Genomic DNA, 22,098 nt, shown 5'->3' with positions numbered 1-22,098 from the left:
ATTCCTCTGGTAATTTCCAGCAATGTTGGTAACCACCAGCAGTATTAAAAGGAGCAAATACACTGGGATTCTGCAACTAATGGGATTCTGTACCTGCTTATGGTTAGTTGAACTGGAGGAAGTTGATTAGTGAGCACAAGCAAGGCTTCAATAAGCAGCCTTCAGGGGTGTAAGGCGAGTTCCCTAATAACTAGGAGTTCTCCAATAAAGTCACTGAACACAAGCTAAACTGACATGGGCATTCTTTAATTGAAACAAGAGAATTTGTGCTGAGGGGATGCTTCCCAAACAGGATTCAGAATTACTTGAGAAGCACTTGAGTGCCAACAGCAACCATCCAATAAGTGGCATCTTAATGTCAGTTTGTAACAATTAAGATAATTAATGCTGTATTTTGCATTACTTTCTCCTACAGAGAACACACTGTATCGACATTGATCTCAAATGTTCTGCTTAAAAAGTGTTTGGAAAATACTTACTTTTATTTCCTTTTCTTCTTCTTCCTCCTCCTCCTCCTCTTCTTCTTCTATTTCCAGCTCTCCTATATGCAACGATTTTTGGTAATGTAACAACCATATTCCAGCAAATGTACGCTAATACAAATAGATACCACGAAATGCTAAACAGTGTCCGGGACTTCCTGAAACTCTATCAAGTGCCCAAAGGTCTGAGTGAACGTGTGATGGATTACATTGTTTCTACCTGGTCCATGTCCAGAGGCATCGATACAGAAAAGGTGAGCTGTCTTGATATTGGAAAACTACCACCAAATAAATGTTTTCTAACTGTTCCTTTCTTGTAGCTGCTATTCTTGATGACTGTTTATTGGGTTGATTTTTTTTAAAACTCAGTTTTCCTTATATCAAATTCATCTTTGTCAAATGTAGAGACGTCTGAGTTCTCTGAAGTTTTCTCCACATACTGGCTTTGTAAGTTTCAAATTTTCATGGAGAAAAATATGGGGAAATTTGAAGAATGTTGCAATGCAACCCAGCAGCGCTGATTTCTTTCCCTCCTCCCTTCCTTCTCTGTTTGTCCGTTGCCCATTGTGATAGCTAATACAGCCAGGAGAATTTGGGAGATGTACTGTGTTTTTCGCTCTATAACACCCACCCGACCATAACACACACATAGTTTTTAGAGGAGGAAAACACGAAAAAAAAATTCTAAACGAAACAGTGGATGTATGATTTTTGTGGTTCATGCTGTGGCCACAGACATGTGATCTGACGGTGAGTTTGGGGTAGCCCAATGCAAAAATCATGAGGATCCATGTGGATCCATGCTTTGTAACCACATTTTTGCACCACTGCGGCCCTAGGCAACAGTGGGTGCCTGCTTTTTTTGGTGCAAGCTGTAGCCATGGACATGCTATGTAATCTGATGGTGAATTTGGGGTGACCCAGTGCAAAAATCCTGAGGATCCATGTGGATCCATGCTTTGTAACCACGTTTTAGGTGGGGAGGGAAGGGAAAGCACTCAAGGGACAAGGACCACGTGTGGGGTGTGTGGAGAAGGATGCTGCTAATAATGAAGAAGAGGGGTATAAGGGGAGAAGGAACACGCATGGGGTGTGTGGAGAAGGATGCTGCTAATAATACAGAAGAGGGGTTTAAGGGGAGAAGGAACACGCGTGGGGTGTGTGGAGAGGGATGCTGCTAATAATGCAGGTGAGGGGTTTAAGGGGAGAAGGAACATGTGTGGGGTGTGTGGAGAGGGATGCTGCTAATAATGCAGAAGAGGAGTTTAAGGGGAGAAGGAACACGCGTGGGGTGTGTGGAGAGGGATGCTGCTAATAATGCAGGCGAGGGGTATAAGAGGAGAAGGCTCCTCTCCTCTCCCGCTTTGCTCCTTTGAAGCAAGCAGGCTCTGCTTCTCTCCCACCTCCCCGTCTTAGCGCTAAGCGATCTGAAAAACCTTGCTGCTATTTCGCGAGCTGAGTGGGGAGGAGAGAGGGACATGGTTGCTTTAAAGGAGCCAACCGGACAGGAGCCGCTTACACTCGTGTAAGTGGCTCCTCTCCTCTCCCGCATTGCTACTTTGAAGCAAGCAGGCTCTGCTTCTCTCCCTCCTCCCCACTCAGCGGCTCTTCTCCCGCTTTGCTGTTTCAAAGCGAGCCACGGAGGAGGGAAGAAAGGGGAACCATGGATCCTCTGCTCACAACTGCAGCAGATCCCCCCGCCATCCATAGGCATTTGCTCCATAACACGCACAGACATTTCCCCTTACTTTCTAGGAGGAAAAAAGTGAGTGTTATGGTGTGAAAAGTACGGTAGTTATCTAAGGGGTTTCTGTATTTGGGAAGGACATGATATATCAGCCATGATGAAACTTAGCAGGTCTTTATATGGATGGGATGTTACGGCCACAGACCAAGATTCCTCTGGATGTTACAGCCACAGAAAGAGTTCTCCTCTGATAGGAGCTCTGAGGAGAAAATGAACCTACTCCCTCAATTGTCCCATGAAAAGGTGCAATCAGCTTCCTCTCCTTCCCTGAACGTTGAGAAGAGACCTCTGCCACAGACTATCTAGAGCAGCCTTTCTCAACCTGTGGGTCCCCAGATGTTGTTGAACTACAACTCGCATCACCCCTAGCTAGCAAGGCCAGAGCTCAGGGATGATGGGAGTTGTAGTCCAACAACATCAGGGGACCCCTAGGTTGAGAACCGCTGATCTAGAGGATCAGGAGAGTCCAGAGGAGATATCACCACAGGCTGGAACCCCAAGCCCTAGAAGAAGCCAACAGTAGAAGATCTAACTGACCAGATTCACAACGGGGGGGGGGGGATTCTAGTCAATTAATACCTATAGCCCAGGCTATAAAGATCTGCCAGTTGTTCCAAGACACAGCAGAGGCAATTCAAACATTCTATCTCAGCATGTTCTGTCCTGAAACCCACATTTATGTAGGTCCCTGTCCAAGGTGCTGATTCTTCTTTGCCTAGCCTTCCGTTACTATGCCTGCTATTATTAATATACAGTACTGTCCTTTGTTTAAAGATCCCAGGGCTCACAAGATAAAAGCACAAATACCTTACTTGCAGTAGTGGGCATCCCCATGGAATTGGGCACCCATGAATGGTGTCTTGAGTGCATTCTGTGTGTACTAAATAAACAAATCCACAAATCCAGAAAAATAGCTTCTCTGGCTCAAAATTGTTGCTGAATTTTAGTAAATATGAATGCTGTTTCTTCAACTGGCACCTGCTTGCACACCCTAGCTCCTTATAAGAGAGGGCAAGTCCCTGGGTCCAGTGGCGGAGCGTCATGCTCTGGCACCGGGGGGTGGAGAGAAGGCGGGGGGCAGAGAGCAGGCCTGCCTGGGTGTGGCCCACGTCCTTGGGGCATGGCACCCAGCACGGGTTGGGGGGACAGCTGCGATGGCACCCCACCAGGATCGTGCTGCCGGGGGCGGTGCACTCCGCTTCCTCTGCCGGTGCCTTGGTCCGTTGCATATTCTGTGTGTAGAATTATTGAACTATGGAACTTGCTGCTGCAGCAGGCAGTAAAGGCCACCAACTCAGATGGCTTTGAAAGAGGGTTAGACAATTTCATAGAGGATAAAGCTATCAACAGCTTCTGAGTGGGATGGCTATCCTCTGCCTCCACTTCTGAATAGAAACAGCTGGGTGGGTGAGGGCTCTTGTGCTAGAGTCCTGCTTGTGGGTTTCCTACAGCCATTTTGTTGGCCACTGTGAGAACAGGATGCCGGACTGCATGGCCCATTGCTTGATTCAACAGGCTCTTCCTATGTTCTCATGCAACAAATCTATTCAGTCATGACTTGAAAAGCATCCTCAGTTTCCTCTATTTAACATCTTTCATTTTCTTTATTTTTATTTCTATACAAAAGGTGGGCTAATTTCAAAACAAACTTCTGCCCTCTTGCGCCAAAGGCATTTTCATGAGAAGAATGCAAAGGTTATTGAATCACAGCTATCCATTTTCACCTTGAAGAATTGCTTTAATAAATATAAAGAAATATTCAATTCTTCAACTATTAAAAGAGATATATTCTGATAGATTTCTGTAATTGACATATTCATATCATAGGCAGTGGAGTTTAGTATCTGGTTCTTTTTTTAAAAAAGCCTGTGTTGATAGCAGAGGCTAACAAATTTAAGACTTGAGTAATGACAATACCAGTCCATAAATTCTAAAGTCCAATTCTCAAGCTCCACTGAATTTGCATACAAACACAACTTCAAGAACATTGTGGAATGAATAAATCATAATGTGATTTCTACACTCCTGCATTGCTGTCACTACTGATGTGTGTCATGTAATACATCCCTCTAAGCAAATATTTTGAAGGTGAATTTATCCCCTGAATCACTATGCTTTGATTTTACCTGCTTGGTGAGGTGCAGAGGGTATGGAAAAGCTAAAACAGTAAAAGCTAATTTAAGCATTATTGATTTATTTTGCAAATGTAAGGTAAGGTAAAGTTAAAGGACACCTGGATGATTAAGTCCAGTCAAATTCAACTATGGGTTGTGGCGCTTGTCTCCGCTTTCAGGCCAAGGGAGCCAGCGTTTGTATGCAGACAGCCTTCTGGGTCATGTGGCCAGCATGACTAAACCACTTCTGGTGCAACAGAACACCGTGATGAGTACCAGAGTTCACAGAAACACCATTTACCTTCCCACTGCAGTGGTACCTATTTATCTACTTGCATTGGTATGCTTTTGAATTACTAGGTTGGCAGGAGCTGGGACAGAGCAACAGGAGCTCACCCCTTCATGTGGATTCAAACTGCTGACCTTCTGATCAAGCAAACATAAGAGGCTCAGTGTTTAAACCACAGTGCCACCTTAATGGGTTGAACAATTGAAAGAAGCCATCACAACAGTTTTGGTTACATTTTAACTTGTATGTTGATGAAAGGCAATGATGCTACTATTTTATTGTTTTGTTGTAGATTTATAAATGATTCTTAGTTTTATGTTTTGTAAGCCACTTACGGTATAATTTGTCACAGAAGGCAAGTGGTGGTTGTTGTGTAAATTTGAAAGAAAGTGTTATCAGTATCATGCATAGATTTGGCAGGTACCTTGCTTTTGATTTTCAGACATTTTCTTTTAGAATTTTTATGCTGAAAGGCCTACGTAACTGTTTAATATTTTTGGCTTAGCCAGATACTTTAACAATTGTTTTGTACCATTTTTATGTTTCATTGTATATATTGCTATGCATTGCCATTGTATGAATTGTCAGTATACAAATACTTTTATAAATAACGATAAAATAACTCAGAAATCCTATGTTTCCCAAATAAGTTCTAGTTCTGCCCTTACCATTAAGCAGAGGTACGTCAGACAAGCATATTAGTAAAACAAGTTTATTCTAAGGATAGTTGCCATAGTGGTAGCTGTCTTCTAGTTGCCCCAAGGCAATTGCAAAGGCCAGGACTTGTTGAGAAATTCTACATCTGAGTGTATTTTGAGAAAAAGGTTCTTCTTCTCTAGTGGAAGAAAAATCATCAGCAATAAGCAATTCCCCCCCCCTAGGCATGTGAATGCTAGCAACTACTCTAAGATGCTATTGTCTTTGACCACTGATGCAATGATACCACTCTTCTGCGCTGGTTTGACCATGAATGAAAATTGGAGGTTTCAATAAAATGAGCAAATAAAACATAAACAGAATCCAACCAAAGTTAACCTCATTAGAGAGATTTAAGCATGTGTCAGGTCTTGGATGTGAGCTATAATTTTGGGGGGGTTGGGAGGTGTAATCCAAGGCAGCCAATGTGTGTTTGGCCACATATCTCTCTCCCCCTGCCAGGTATGTGATGATAATTTGCTACTGTAGGTTAATTGGTTTTCTCAAGACAAAGGAATTTGAAAGCCCCCTGATCATATATACATTCCAAAAAGTTTAAGCATTTGTGTGCTGTTTCAATGCATGCCCTATTTAAGTATGTATTCTGTTCTATTGATTTCACTGTTTTGTTAAAAAAACAAAAAAACCTTTGACTATTATCTTGGTAGCTCAATAGCTACCAAAGAATGTGTTTGTCCTAAATAACTGTTTTATTCTTGGTCTTGTACAGATATCTTCTGCCTTAATATCAAAGAGCTTTTTAATTTAATGTTGAGGCTGGTGTGGGAATTTCAGGGTCAATGAGGGCTGCACTTTTAAAACTAATTTTCTAACTTTGCATTCCCTGACAGATTCCTATTTAACATTTGCAATTATAACTTCAGCAGCTGCCACCATTCCCAATGAGATTTAATGATTACTATTAATTATTTTCTGTCTGCTATCTTGGCAGTCGGAGATGTTTCAGTTTATTTTATAAAAACAAACATCTGCTGAGCAGTGTCACAGCTTCCATGCACATAGGTAGATGCAGAGGATTCCAAATTCAAAGGCAAATAGCTAAAAACAGGGTCGTTATTAGGGATTCACATCACTTAAGAGACAGGCGGCTAGATTCCATTTCTGCAGCCACTTGTCCAAAAGAGCAAAGAAGCAGGAACAGGAATTTAGCCAATTGTAAGTTGGCTAGCCAACAGGAAGCCAAAATGAATCTCCTGCACAAGCCCACGATGCTTTTTAAAGAAAAAAAAGATTGTCATAGTGACAGCACACAGTGGATGTAGCACACTCTAATCTCTTGCAGAGGTTGATTCTTGTAATGTTGTCCCAGGTTCTGCAGATTTGCCCTAAGGACATGCGAGCGGACATCTGCGTTCATCTGAATCGAAAAGTTTTCAAAGAGCACCCTGCGTTTAGGCTGGCCAGCGATGGGTGCCTGCGAGCTCTTGCCATGGAATTTCAGACGGTGCACTGTGCTCCGGGGGATCTCATATATCATGCTGGAGAGAGCGTGGACAATCTTTGCTTTGTGGTTTCGGGATCCTTGGAAGTTATCCAGGATGATGAAGTTGTTGCAATTTTGGGTAGGTTCTCCCATTACAGTCTGTCTTCGTGTTCACATTTGTGTACCAAATGACAATGTTTATTCTGAAAGTGAGTTCCTGTGTAGCTTCTTTCTTTCATTTTTTGCTTTTTTTAAAATCAGCTGTTTTGTTTGAGTTTCGCTTAGGATTGTTTTCATTGTAAATATTGTTTGGTTATTGATGTTACTAGGGATGTCGGAAGCTGAACTGCAGTGGAACAGAAACACAAAAACAAATACAGGGTAAAGTGGAAAATTGTTAGCCACCTTGAGTTCCTCTGAAAAAGAGGGAATGTGTTTTCCCCTAATAGAATAATAATAATAATAATAATAATAATAATAATAATAATAATCACTATAGCTGGGGAGAAGCATACAGCTAGTGGTGGTCATCAATGACTTTATAATTCATTGGAAGTAAGGGACTCATCCAGCCCTCTCCCCCCTCCCCCATCCCGTCTTGGATATATTTATTGCAATGCTGTTGTTTAACACAGTATTTCCAGGCATCATGAACAGCACAGAAGCATTAAAGAACATTAAAACCTATTCTGTCAACCAAAGCCCAAAGCATTTTGAAATGTAGATTTGCTCTATTTTTAGCCAGAAAGTTCAGCCACACAGTGAGGGCACTAAGCACATAAAAAAGGTTTTGCACTTTAACACAGTGGAAGCAACGCAAGGAGGGAAAGACCATGTGATAACCCATAAGATGTAGATAAGTAACAAGGCTGATCCAGCCTTCAGGTGGTGATGCGATTCTGTCACACCTTTCTAATGGTAAAGTAAAATCTCACAGAGATGTGGTGCAGTTTCTGTTGCTCACATTAGCCTTGCAGAAAAAACAGCAGCCTAGCAACCTTAAATCTTTCAGAACAAATGTAGCTATCACTTAGAAGGAAATATACCGTCAGGAAAGAGAGAAGACAGAGCAATACAGTGGTACCTCGGGTTACATACGCTTCGGGTTACATATGCTTCAGGTTACAGGCTCTGCTAACCCAGAAATATTACCTTGGGTTAAGAACTTTGTTTCAGGATAGGAAAAGAAATTGGGCTCCGGCAGCGCGGCAGCAGCGGGAGGCCCCATTAGATAAAGTGGTGCTTCAGGTTAAGAACAGTTTCAGGTTAAAAACGGATGTCTGGAATGAATTAAGTACTTAACGAATTAAGTACCACTGTATACTATAGAACGTAAACCCCTTACATGTTGTTTCTCCTCCCCCCCTATTTCTTCCTCTCTTTCTTTTACTTGGGGAAGCTGCCTTGCATTTGTATCTGAATTTGTCTCTCTGTCTCAACTAGGTACCTAAAAGACTGCTTGTATTCTGGTTCAGCCATTTATGTATTTATTTATTTATTTATTTGCAGGGCAAATTATTTGAAAGGCATATATAAATAGTTTCAGTCACAGTTTGGAGTCCTCCAGCATGCTGATGTCTCCCTCTTCCAAGCCTTTTGTTGCCAACAGTCCCCTTTCATGTTGTCATCCGCTCCCTCCCTGGTTTGCTATCTGCCCTTTGGGGCTCTGTCTAAGCCCCATTCCTTCTCGAGGACACACCTCACATAAGACCTCACATTCTCTCAGTGGCGTAACGTGGGTTGTCAGCACCCGGGGCAAGGCAAGTAATTTGCGCCCCCTAACCCGTGGTTTTGCACCCCCTAACCCGTGGATTTGCGCCCCCTAACCCTAACCCCCATATGTTGCGCCCGGTGCGGCCGGCCAGCCCTGCACCCCCCACGCTACGCCACTGCATTCTCTCCCTTCCTGGGTTTTCTTGCTTGGCTGGAATGTAATTCTGTAAGAGCTCCTCTTTCTTGCCTGGATTGACTATGCAGCCCCCAGAAGGTGGCCCAAGAGGGAATCATAGAATGGCGGGTGGCGCTGTGGGTTAAACCACAGAGCCTAGGACTTACTGATCAGAAGGTCGGTGGTTCGAATCCCCGCGACGGGGTGAGCTCCCATTGCTCGGTCTCTGCTCCTGCCAACCTAGCAGTTCGAAAGCACGTCAAAATGCAAGTAGATAAATAGGTACCACTCTGGTGGGAAGGTAAACGGCATTTCCATGCGTTGCTCTGGTTCACCAGAAGCGGCTTAGTCATGCTGGCCACATGACCCGGAAACTGTACGCCGGCTCCCTCAGCCAATAAAGCGAGATGAGTGCCGCAACCCCAGAGTCGGTCATGACTGGACCTAATGGTCAGGGGTCCCTTTACCCTTTACCTTTACGTAGAGTTGGAAGGGACCCTGAGGATCATCTAAGAATCTCAACTAAGGCATCCATGACAGATGGCCATCCAATCTCTGCTTAAAATCCTCCAAGGAAGGAGGGTCCACAACCTCCTGAGGGAGACTGTTCCGCTGTTGAACAGCTCTTAGTGTCAGAAATTTCTTCCTGATGTTTAGCTGGAATCTGCTTCCTTGTAACTTAGAATCATAGAATCATAGAGTTGGAAGAGACCACAAGGGCCATCGAGTCCAACCCCCTGCCAAGCAGGAAACACCATCAGAGCACTCCTGACATATGGTTGTCAAGCCTCTGCTTAAAGACCTCCAAAGAAGGAGACTCCACCACACTCCTTGGCAGCAAATTCCACTGTTGAACAGCTATTACTGTCAGGAAGTTCTTCCTAATGTTTAGGTGGAATCTTCTTTCTTGTAGTTTGGATCCATTGCTCCGTGTCCGCTTCTCTGAAGCAGCAGAAAACAACCTTTCTCCCTCCTCTATGTGACATCCTTTTATATATTTGAACATGGCTATCATATCACCCCTTAACCTCCTCTTCTCCAGGCTAAACATGCCCAGCTCCCTTAGGCGTTCCTCATAAGGCATCGTTTCCAGGCCTTTGACCATTTTGGTTGCCCTCCTCTGGACACGTTCCAGTTTGTCAGTGTCCTTCTTGAACTGTGGTGCCCAGAACTGGACACAGTACTCCAGGTGAGGTCTGACCAGAGCAGAATACAGTGGCACTATTACTTCCCTTGATCTAGATGCTATACTCCTATTGATGCAGCCCAGAATTGCATTGGCTTTTTTAGCTGCCGCGTCACACTGTTGGCTCATGTCAAGTTTGTGGTCAACCAAGACTCCTAGATCCTTTTCACATGTACTGCTCTCAAGCCAGGTGTCACCCATCTTGTATTTGTGCCTCTCATTTTTTTTGCCCAAGTGCAATACTTTATATTTCTCCCTGTTAAAATTCATCTTGTTTGTTTTGGCCCAATTCTCTAATCTGTCAAGGTCGTTTTGAAGTGTGATCCTGTCCTCTGGGGTGTTAGCCACCCCTCCCAGTTTGGTGTCATCTGCAACTTGAAGCCATTGGTTTGGGTCCTAGCCTCTGGAACTGGAGAAAGTAAGCTTGCTCCATCTTCCATGTGATAGCCCTTTAGACATTTGAAGATGACTATCATATCTCCTCTTTGTATCCTCTTTTCCATTCTAAACAGACCCAGTTCCTTCAGCTGTTTGTTATAAGGCTTGGTTTCCATACCCTTGGTCATCATAGCTGTGCTCCTCTACACATAATGCCTTTGGGCTGAAAAAGATTCCTTGCTTAGACACAGGGCCAGCCCGTCCTGTTCCTACCCCCACTGAAGCCTCAATTACCAGAGTTGTGTGGCTGCAGCTTATGGGTTCCAGTTTGGGTGGCAGAATCCAAGGGGTGACAGAGCCCCCACCACCATTACTGGAGAAACAAGGAGAAGCAGCTGCGGCGGCAACTTCCAATAAGATTTTGCAGGCCTCTCCCAAGATCTCACTGGAACCTGGAAGCCGCCACCAATGCTTCTCGCTTAAACAGCAGCAGTGGCACCTGCAGTGGTGCAACTTCTTGGATTCTGTTGTCTAAGGCAGCTGCCTCAGTATGTCTCATGGGTGGGCCAGTTCTGCTTACACATACAGGATTGTACTCAAGACCGACTGGACAGAGGAGACCACACTTTAGGGCTGCTGAAGGATAACTCTGTGGTTATGACTGTCATTAACAAAGACAGTGGCTCTACTGTTAATTGGTCAGTTAAGAACACAGGTCAATAATCTTACTATTAATTAACCTGTTCCACAAATTTTGAATTCTGATTATTCAGCAGTACCCCTCAGGATTTTGAATAGCAATCATTGTGAAAATTGTACTAGAAGGTGTGTGTGTGGGGGGGGGAATGTGTTCACTAAACTATAATCTCTCAGTTTCTCTTTTAATGGAATGTGATTATGGAATGTAAGAGTAAGAATATAAGAGTTATGCACCTTGCAACTGAGAAATAAACTGCATTTTTTAATTATTATTTTGTGACTCAATGATCTATGTAACTTAGGAGCAAAATGTCCTTTGTGCCTTAAAAAGATATGAATGAATTTACAGGCAATTTTTCTTTAATGCCATTAGAGCCAACTTTACGCTGAAATTAGGAGGCTGAGGCTCCTACAACAATATTTCGTTTGGTGAGCTTATTGCTCTTGGCTTATTGAATACGCTGTGTTCTCTTGCATAATAACATTACTATAAATCAGGTTTACTCAGTTCCTAAGAGGAAAGCGTGATCTCAGTTCCAAATGATATTCACCGTGCTAGAAGGATATCTTTTGAGAACCAGTCTGGCGTAGTGGATAGGATCTTGGAGTTAGGCCAAGCAAATCTGTGTTCAGTTCCCTGCCTAGTCATAAATTTGTAGAATGGAAGGGAGATCTCATCCGACCTCCTGCTACAAGTTAGAAATCTAGAGCAAGAGTATTTACATCAGGTGACTGCCCAGTCTCTTCTTGAAGACCTCCTGTGAGATCTCCACCCACCCAGGAAATTTGCTGGGTGACCTTGGACCAGTTAGACTCTCTTAGCCTTACCTACCTTTATGTTGATAAATGGAGGCACCCATGGCAGGCCACAAAAAGGCCAAAAAAGGGGTCAGTCTTCAGGCCTGGGGGCTGGCCCTTTAAGATTCACTCCAGACAAAGGTGTAGAGCTTTGATAACTTCAGGGATAGCTGTTGAGATGTTAGACTACAAAAACTTTACCAATCCTGGCTGGGGCCCATCGGACTTGTAGTCCAGCAATACCTGGAGGGCACCATGTTGACTACCCTTGATCAAAGCCCTGCTTTACAAAACAAAGACATATCTCTATTATTAGAATGTAAACATATGCAGAAGTATTTCTACACTAATATTGGAAAAGTGCAAATGCTATCTTTTTTGACTAAACATTGTTTCTCCCTTGCTGCGCTGAAGCTTTTGCTGGAAATGATGTGGCGAAGCACATTAGGACCAGCCTCTTTTAAGTTGGAAACATTGTGTACAAAGGGGAGTGGGGTATTCAATTTAAAGCATAGGATTCCAGTTTGGTATGGAATAATTTCCACCTCAATACAAATAGCTATAATAAAGCAGATAAAATCGATAAATGAACTAAAGTTATGATTGTAGTGTGACCATGCATGCATTTCTTATGCAAACCCATCTATTTTAATTTGTTTACTGCCACCAGGGATTGGGGTGGTTTCATTTGTTTACTCTGATTAAGAGAGCACATTGCACAGGCGGATGGCATGGATTGCGTGTCCTCAGATTTCCAGAGTAAGTTATTATTCACAAAGTCATCATCCCCAAGGAATTTTACTTTCTTTCAAAAAACTATGTTACCCCTGTGGAAATGTGTGTGTGTGTGTTCCATTCTGTAGAAGAAAGGTGTTAAATGGCCCATTTGCTCTAGAAGGAGAAAACCCTGCTGGTTTAATTTTATCTAATTGCAATCTTAAAGCATACAGACATAATTGTTCTTGTAATGCTTCTCCGAAACGGCTTTGGTTTATTACTTTACCCGCAAGGACATCTATTACACAGAAGTGCCAAAGGTGATAGTCCCAACTCAATGGGATAGATTCATAATGTGGCACAGGAATATTTAAACCTTGCCCCCACCCCCATACAAGGGAGTTGGATTTTATTTGATGTATTATTTCCGTTTAGCAACCGCTTACTTTCTGAAGATCTCAAAGGGGTTCCCAGTCTGTCTGTCTGTCTATACATACATACATACATACATACATACATATCTATCTGTCTATCATCTCTACACAATAAGTACAATAAAGACTAGAATGATTTCTGTGAAACAACAACACTCAAATACTTAAACAATATCCATGTTCATATGAATAATCAGAGATCAGTACAAGACAGTATAATGCAAAATTACAACCAACATAACACACATTAGTCATGTAGCCACTCACCCAATCTCACTCACCATCCATTGCACAGAACCACAACAGTCATTTCCTACTTTGAATATTATCTCCGTCAACCAACCACTCATACTCAACAACATAACAACCTACAGTACCTACAAAGGATGACTGCCAATCATACACATGTGACATAGTCTCCCCATCTCCAAAGCACTACAGAGCTCATGCCCCACACCTACTGGACCATGCGAGGATATCTTACCTGGGGGGGGGGGCAGTTCTATACCAGAGCAAACATTGTCCTCACAAACATTTCAATTTGCCAAATGGAATGGTTCCCCCTCTCCTCTCCCTGTGTGCTGTTCTTGGGGCTTTGCAACTGCCCAGAGCCAATTTCAGAGGCACCTGGGGGCAAGAGGGGGTAGAGCTTGGTTGTGCTTGCTGCTGGTGGTTAAGTGGATCCCACACATAAGGTTGTATCCCCCTAAGTTATACTCAGAGTAGACCTACTGAAATAAATAAGTTCGTCATGGCCATTATTTTCAGTGAGTCTGTCCTGATTAGGGGGATACAACCCAAATACAGGCAGCCCCCTGTTTACTCGGAGGTTACGAGGCACCGCCAGCAAAATCATGTATAATTGAAACCCATTGAAAGAGTCTGTAGTCACCCCACTCTGCCCATTTAGTGACATTTCAGTGATGCCTTTATGACGTTTCCATGTACCTTCTGGGTTCAGCGTGATGTGCATATACACAGCTGTACACATATTGAATGCATGTAAATGGGGGGCTGCCTATATAGCAAACTCCTACCTTGCAATTTGATTATTGCTCTATTAGCACAATGTGCTCTATTATATGACATGAGGAAAATATTTTTGAATCTTAAGTGTTCGCGTTGGACCCACTGGTCATTTGGCATCTACCCAATGGACAAGGTATCTACTAAATGAATACAGACTCTTTATCTTGTTATTATATCTTTATAGAATATGGGCACATGACAACAGGGTTGTTCTTTTAGATTCTGAGGAGAAAATATTTCTGTTTATCAGTTTTTTAAAAAAGATTTCTTAGGCCATACAATATTTTTTCATGTGAACTTGGAAGAGTAATTGTGGTTAGTTTTCAAATAAATGAAAGAAGTAAATTATTCACACACTTTTAGGGGACAGTGCTCTTCTTCTGTTGGTATAGATCAAGCAGCACCATTGAATTCAGGTTAAATCATATATGAAGAAACTGTGTGGGAGATCAAAAGCTCAGGGTGGCTTTTATCAACTCTGCCAGTTACACTGTTTAGCCACCGAGTAAAGAAAAATGGAGCAAAGAGAGACTGACAGCTTTTAAGTTGTTAGCCATTTTTGAAGGATTAACAGCAGGCTGACACTCAACATTCTTTTTATGCTATTAACTGTCTTACTTTGCACAAATTACTCTAATTAATTAATTGGCAAATTAAATATCAGTGCCTTAGCACAGTTAGAATTTTTACAAAGTTTAATAAAGGTGCATTTTCTTGACTGAACAGCACAGGAGAAATTACTTTTATTAGGAATCTTACATGGGATGGATCTTTATAGATTATTGGAAGCAATCCACATTTTAAATTGAACGGGTTAATTGCTGTTACCAGAGTTGTTTAACTAAATATTTTGCAAGCTTGAGAATTCTGAATCTAGTGCTAAGACTGGATAAATGGATTTATGCTAATCCACCGGATAGTTTTAAGCACAGAACTCTGTGGAGCAATTCAGCTGATTGACTGCTGGCCTTTGAAAAACACTGCATTCTGCTTGTCTAGAGTATGCATAACTCTGAATACATAGTAGCTGTGACCATATATAACACCAAACTGCCTGGCGCCAACATTTGTGGATTTTCAGCGCCAGCTAAAGTATGCTTCTCTTTAATGATATGGGTTCTTGATGTATTAGGCTCAAGGTCGACCCTACCGTTAGATATAATGAGGCAGCTGCCAGAGATGGCAGGTGCTAGGGGCAGCTCCCCCTTCCCTCAGCAGCGCCTACAGGTAGCCTGTTGCCTTCAGGTGCAGTCAAGGTCCCTCTCCTGTTTCCAGTTCACTTGGTTCTATATATAGAATGAGAGTGTACCATCTTGTCCTTTGCCTCAGGCAGCAAAATGTCTTGGGCCCACTCTGACTAGGCCACTGATGTTTGCAGTGAGCGGTGCAGTTTTTGAACTCGTTTATATTGTTTTAATGTTCTTAATGGACTACTTGTAGGGTTCATTTGATTTTTATATTTGATACATCCCACTTTGGAGTGACTTGAAGGGTGGGGTAAAAACCAATTTAAACAATTCATGGCTTGGCATTATGTGAATGAGCTGCAGGAAGCCTTGAAATCATACACTCTATCCTCTTTTCTTGCCACATGATCTATTTTCCCTGAATCTCAGCTTATTGCTGTATCCGAATGGAATCTCAGCTTTTTGCTGTCTCCAAATTGGGGATCAGGGCTTGCACACTTACTGTGGTCAAACAAGCCAGCTTCAGAAACCATGGTTTGAAATTGGCTTGTTTTGACACTGAGAAGGATTAGTTGATTCCCACTTTGGCTTCAACAATGAGCTGAGATGCAGAGAAACTGAAAATAAATGCTACTGGGGTTCTTTTTCTGGCTTTACATGAGAGGAGGGAGAACATAGGCCTGTTGCTTGCTGTGGCCCATTGACTCAATGCTAAGCCATGGTTTAGTGTTAACGTCTCAACACTGCCAGTTGCCTATGCAGCATCCAGCATCCATCTCTCCAGACTGCGTGTCATATTATAGGTACAGCATACAAAAAAAAACAAGCCCAGGAAGATAAATTGTCTCAAACGTGTATTTGGAGAATGCTGCCTGCTTCCTTTCCTCAGCATGATAGCTTTCTTCTTTATGTATTTTGAAGCACTATGAGTTTGCATTGAATTTGTTTGTTTTATCAGTCTTATTTTTTTTCTGCTATTGTGTTTTTGATAGGATTATAGGGACTGTAATGTTTGCACATTTTAAAGATGATGATGATTGTGAGCCACTTTAAACCCAACATTGTTGTTGGAAAAGTGGAATACAAATATCAAATAAAAAATCAACTCTACCAAGTGTACTACAACCTGCGTGCTTACACAGAACCAGCACCAGCTGATGGGTTGATTTAAATGAGAGAGTGACCACATGGGAAATGTTTCCTTATGTCCTTGGCTTCTCATTCAAATCTGGCCTGACAGCGCCAACTGAGGAAGAAGGTTGTTGGCAGCATGTCACTGCATACAGGGATATTGGGATCTTGTCCCTGGACTCCAACCAGAGGGCCCTGTTAAAAGTGTGTGTTCAGAACGTGGAATGAAATGAGAAATGCACTTTCAGTAAAAAGGAAGAAAGAAAGAAACCTCTTGTGGAAATGTTTTGTTCTTGCTGTTTGAGTCTCGGCGCTGAGGCAGTCCTTTGATCGTGGATATTATTGCTGTTGTCTTTTCCTAGGCAAAGGTGATGTTTTTGGGGATGTCTTCTGGAAAGAAACTACCCTCGCCCAGTCTTGTGCTAACGTAAGGGCTCTGACGTACTGTGACCTTCACGTGATCAAGAGAGATGCCTTACAGAAAGTGCTGGAGTTCTACACGGCCTTCTCACACTCTTTTTCCAGGAACCTCATCTTGACCTACAACCTGAGGAAAAGGGTAAGGGGTTATTGTGTGCTTATAAGGATGGTCTCGTGTTGGCTCCTTTCCTTTTCCTTTTTGATTGATTTTTTTTTAAAAAAAAATGGAAAATGAGGGTGTACGAGAATCCTCACTGGTAAACAACTCACCTACAGGCATATTTGCACTACAGTGGGGTATAACTTGGGCAACAATCTGCTCCTCTGTTTCCTCACTTTGCACGCTCCCTGCATCCCTTCCTTCCCCCAATTCCGGAATTTGCACTGGGGATTCCTTTTTTAAAAAACAGAATAAGACTTTATTTAGAGTTCAACAATAACAAAGGGGGGGAACCACAGTAGTTGTAACATCAAATCATTACAATTAACCAATTCTAACATTTTATAAATACTAATAAAGAAATTATACACTGGGGATTCCATAGTTTTTGTTGGATTCAGCCCATATACCGTGGTACCTTGGTTTAAGAACAGCTTAGTTTACGAACAACTTGGATTAAGGACACTGCAAACCCGGAAGTAGGTGTTCTGGTTTGTGAACTTTTCCTTGGAAGCAGAACATGTTGAGTGTGTTCCATTTGTAAATTGAGTCTTCCGCTGTTATGGGAAAGCACGCCTTGGTTTAAGAATGCTTTGGTTTAAGAACGGATTTCCGGAACGAATTAAGTTTGTAAACCAAGGTACCACTGTATTGATTCACACCAGTTTACCAGAGAATTTTCTGCATCCCAGAAAACTAATATAAAATTACCGTGGAGTCAATTACAATGAAGCATGATATAAAAAATGTGTCAAATTGGTGGGCAAGGTGGGGATGTAAAAAATCCAATGTCTGTTGATATGCCAGTGCTCCTAGGAGACCCTGAGAACTGTAGCGCTGCTCAAGTAAATTCTCAACACCCTTTCTATGCCACAATTCCCAGGATTGAGAATCCTTGGCCTTGCACAAATAACCATAGATTCCAGAGTTTCCTAGCAAGAGGGAATGACCGTTAAAATCTGTAATGGAGATAGTTTCTGCTTCTTCACAACTTCAATATCCAGCAAATATGCCTTAAGCCTTCTTCCTTATTCCTCTATTTTTGTATACGCTCAGAAAGTTGTGAAGACTGGATGGGGTGGACTGTGCATATATTTAGTGCATTCTTCCCCCACCCACAAACATTCGCTCAGCACTAAGAATACTCCGCTATTGCAAAAAGAGAAATGCAAACAGCAACATCAGCACTTTGAAGGATAGAATTAAAGAATTGCCATAAGAGGTTTTGTGGGAAGCATATTCTAAAATGAAGAAGTCTCCAAACTGAAGTTTGTGTTAGTGTATAAGAGTAAAGAAAAGCATATAGTAGAAATGTGATTGTGAATGTAACATGGAGGAATCCTGAGGTATGCCATGGAATGAGGCCTCAGACAAAAGGGAGGCTACTCAGAGGCGAAGATTGAGGCCTGTTCTCTTCTCTGTGTTTGGCTCCTCTGAGTTATTCTCGACAACCCTTGAAAGTGGCAAGTAGCTGTCACTTCATTCAGCCAGTCAGATTTATTAACAAGAAACCGTTGCTGATCACAAAAATAGCACCAGCATGTTTTAACATAGGCAATTCCCAGTCTACAAGGCCCCATGTTGCCCTGTGAAATCTTGTCTGAACTGTGAGGGCAAATGTTAAAACCTTATATGGAGTGTAATTATCCCAACCCATCAAGAAATAACAGATTTTCTACCTATTATTTTTTTTAAAAAAGGAATCTTCCTGGTAGAATTAGACAGGGAGCAATGCAGTACATAATGAGCAGCATTTTCCACACCTCCTGGACTGCAGGTACATAAATGATGGCTTAAAGGTATTCTGGCACATCCGCTGTGCTGTGTTGTGCAATGGTTGCGTGGGCAGTTAGTATGTGTACTTATTTACTTGAAGACAGATATAATTGAGCTCCCAGGTCTGTGGCAGAAAATTGACACAAGGCAATTGGTGTACAATGTTTGCCATGGTTTGCACGATATGGTTGCATTCTGCTAATGCTTTGAAATAATCTCTCAGACAGAAGAATCAAATACACTTTCTGGTTGTGGGGTTTTGTTTTAGCTCTGCATCATTTCTGGTGAGACGGTATGGGCTGCTTTCTGTGGTAATATATTTTAACAGTGTTGGAACTGTTGCTTCAGATACAAGGAAGATAGGAGAAAGCCATGAAATCTGATTAAAAGCCAGAAAAAGGCTTTACAAGGGTATAGCTTTGCAACTATAATTGGCACCGTGCAATGAGCGTAACCTATTTTGTCGAGACATTCCTTTATTATAGCTTCAAATACAGCATGGAATTCTTTGGCCTAATTAATTAACCTGTTCGTTAGTATGTTTGACGGAGACGTGTGAGAATCACTACAGCGTTACGTGCCATTTTTTATACCTGCCAGTGGAAAGACTACTTATTTGTTTTCAAAATCATGTTGGCAGCAAACAGAGTTAATCATTTCATTATGCCCTGTTGAATTGAAGTACGCACTCAATTAGGTGCAAGCAGAATAAATTAGAGCAGGAAAACTTCAATACAAAGTGGATATTTCCTTCAGATTAAGGCTCAAGATCCCTTTATGAAGGACCACTGGACAGTTAAGTCCAGTCAAAGGCGACTATGGGATGTGGCGCTCATCTCGCTTCCCAGGCCGAGGGAGCCAGCGTTTTGTCCACAGACAGCTTTCCAGGTCATGTGGCCATCATGACTAAACCGCTTCTGGTGAAACGGGACACCGTGACGAGTGCCAGAGCACAGGGAAATGCCATTTACCTTCCCGCCACAGCAGTACCTGTTTATCTACTTGCACTGGTGTGCTTTTGAACTGCTAGGTTGGCAGAAGCTGTGACAGAGCAACGGGAGCTCACCCCTTCATGCAGATTCGAACTACCAACCTTCTGACCAGCAAGCCCAAGAGGTTCAGTGGTTTAGACCACAGCACCAGTTGCTCTCAATGAAGAGACGTATGGCGCAGCCACCCCATATATCACCTTCTCCAATGATGTGCAGTTGAAAGGCTGCCTGAATTCATATTAGCATGAAAACCAGGGCACACCTCTGCAGCTGCTGCCTGGACTGGAGGCACTCCCTGCCCCCTGCTCACTTCACCTGAGAAGCACACTGAGCAGGAGCTGGGAGAGGGTGGGTCCTTGCATCCCTTGGCCACGCAGCATCACCTGCCGGTGGGGGAAGCAGGCAGACAGTGAGAGTGGTGGCAGTGGCAGTGCCCAAGGTGGAGGAGGCAAGCACACATGTCCCGCTGCTGCTCTGCAGCTCTGTCCAGCAACAGCAGTGCTGCATGGAGGCGCCAGTTGGGGGAGCAATGCTTGCCTTAGGAGGTATAATGCTTTCCTTGCCCTGGGCTTTGGCAACCCACGCTATGCCACTGTTTGCAAGCAATTTCCTCTAATGAAATGCATCTTTGCATATTTCCTTCACAGACATGTATATTGTTATGCGAATTTTATTATTTTTATACACATTACTTGGCTGGAGAACTGCGCTGCAAAATTTTAAAAGGTGACTGTGTTTTGGCTCACTTATTATTTTGGGTATTGTGAGCTAGTTAAGTTTGTTTTCAAATACACACTAAGACAACTTTCTCTCTCATTCCATCCCAGCTTAATAAACTGCGATCCACGGCTGCTACCCTTTTAAAACCAGAGCTTTCTTTACGCTAAGCTTAGAAGGGTTATCTGTGGATTGATTTGGAAAGACATATTCAGGCAAAGGAACTTCATTCTTTCCCTTTCATGTTATTCTATGAAACATTTATTATAGAAAGCACATTCCATCATAGCAATTTCCATCTGATTATTGAGATAATGGTATTTTAATTGGATTGCAGTCAGTGATAAAACTGATGCTGATTGATGGTGAGAATGGTTAAACTTGATTAGTATTAAGTAAGTGAACTGCATTCTTTTTCTTTTATTTGCAAGAAGCTGATTGCAAATTAGAATTGGCTACCCTGAGTTACCCAGCACACTTATTTTGCAGGCTGCAGAAGATGTAAACATTGTGTTAAGAATATGGATAAGGTATACCAGATGGGGAAAAATATGATCTGTTTTGAGAAAAGTGCTTCATTCATTACCCATAGGTTGCATTCCTGTTTGTGCTACAAATATTCGGTTTCTCATGCTTTGAGTCTTTAAGGATGTTGTGTGTCTGTGAGGGAAGAAGAGCTAGAATCTAGGCTTTAGGTGAGTATAATTCTATCAGTGTAACTTGCATGGGAATCATACACAGCAAGACATTGAAGAATGGAACAGTTAACAATCGTGTCCTTGTGAATCGGGTCATCTGTCTGATTGCTTTTTTTTTTTTAAAAAAAAGAACTGCATGCCCATTTATCCTTTTGATAAAGGAAGGCATGTTGAGTGCATAGTTAAACTATGGAACTCACTCCCACATGGGGCAGTGATTGCCATCAACTTAAATGGCTTTAAAAGAGGATTAGGCCAAACCATGGAGGAGAGGGGTATTGATGGCTGCTAGCTGCAATGGCAATGTTCTATCTTCACTGTCAGAGGCATTATGCCTCTGATCACTAGTTTATGGGAATCACAGGTGGGTAGATGCTGTTGTGTTAATGTCCTGTTTGCAGGCTTACCACAGTCATCAGGATGCTGTCTTAGATGGGTGATTGGCCTGATTTAGCAAGCTCGTCGTATGCTCCATTTATAACTGAGATACATTCCACAGCGACTTGTAGCAGGGCCTTCTCAGTGATGGCATCCCAGTTATAAAACTCCCTTCCATTGGAGATACGTTTGCCCCCCCACCCCACTGACATCTTTTAAAGGTCTGTGAAAGACCTTTTTTGTCTGGACTTTGGGGACAGAAGAGGTGGCTAACCAGCTTCTATTTACCGTGACTTCTGCATTGTTTCTGTTTTGTAATTGAATTGTAAATTGTATACTTTTGCAGTATTATGTTATATTTTACTGTATTCTTTGTATACTGCCCTGAAAACATAGGTTGGAGGATGGTCTAAGAATACAAAATAATAACCATAAAAGTCATTTCCTGTTATAATTGTATCCCTTCATGCAAATTGCAAATCTGAATTGCAGAGGAAAGCTTCTGATAGCACAATTACTAGACAATAGACACTTTCGGCAGAGAAACCTTCCTCACTGAAACTCTTCTGTGCTGAAAACCTGCAGAACCAGGTTTATTGTAGACCAGAACAAACTTTTGTCATTCATTTGATGGAATAATTGGGTGCACTCTTCCCACCTTAGATCAAATCTATGCTGTCAGGTGCCATAAGAAAGCGGCAGAGATAGCGCAGGATAGTACGCACCCCGGAAATGATC

At 42.4% G+C, this 22,098-nt stretch overlaps 1 protein-coding gene across 4 annotated transcripts in view; it reads left to right on the top strand.

Annotated features, from left to right (window-relative positions):
* The window catches only part of KCNH1 (potassium voltage-gated channel subfamily H member 1), a 236,755-nt gene that overhangs the window by 120,266 nt on the left and 94,391 nt on the right, over positions 1-22,098 (top strand). For all 4 annotated transcript variants that reach the window (XM_083433006.1, XM_083433005.1, XM_083433004.1 and 1 more), the window contains exons 8-10: positions 537-736; positions 6,659-6,911; positions 16,582-16,778. In XM_083433006.1, coding sequence (XP_083289132.1) covers positions 537-736; positions 6,659-6,911; positions 16,582-16,778 — 650 coding nt within the window. The remainder of the gene's footprint in view (positions 1-536; positions 737-6,658; positions 6,912-16,581; positions 16,779-22,098) is intronic.

This window comes from Podarcis tiliguerta (assembly GCF_965153285.1).
Source record: "Podarcis tiliguerta genome assembly, chromosome: 3".
NCBI lineage: Eukaryota > Metazoa > Chordata > Lepidosauria > Squamata > Lacertidae > Podarcis > Podarcis tiliguerta.
The sequence above is the reverse complement of the archived record's forward strand: the minus strand, read 5'-3'. Positions and strand labels throughout refer to the sequence as shown.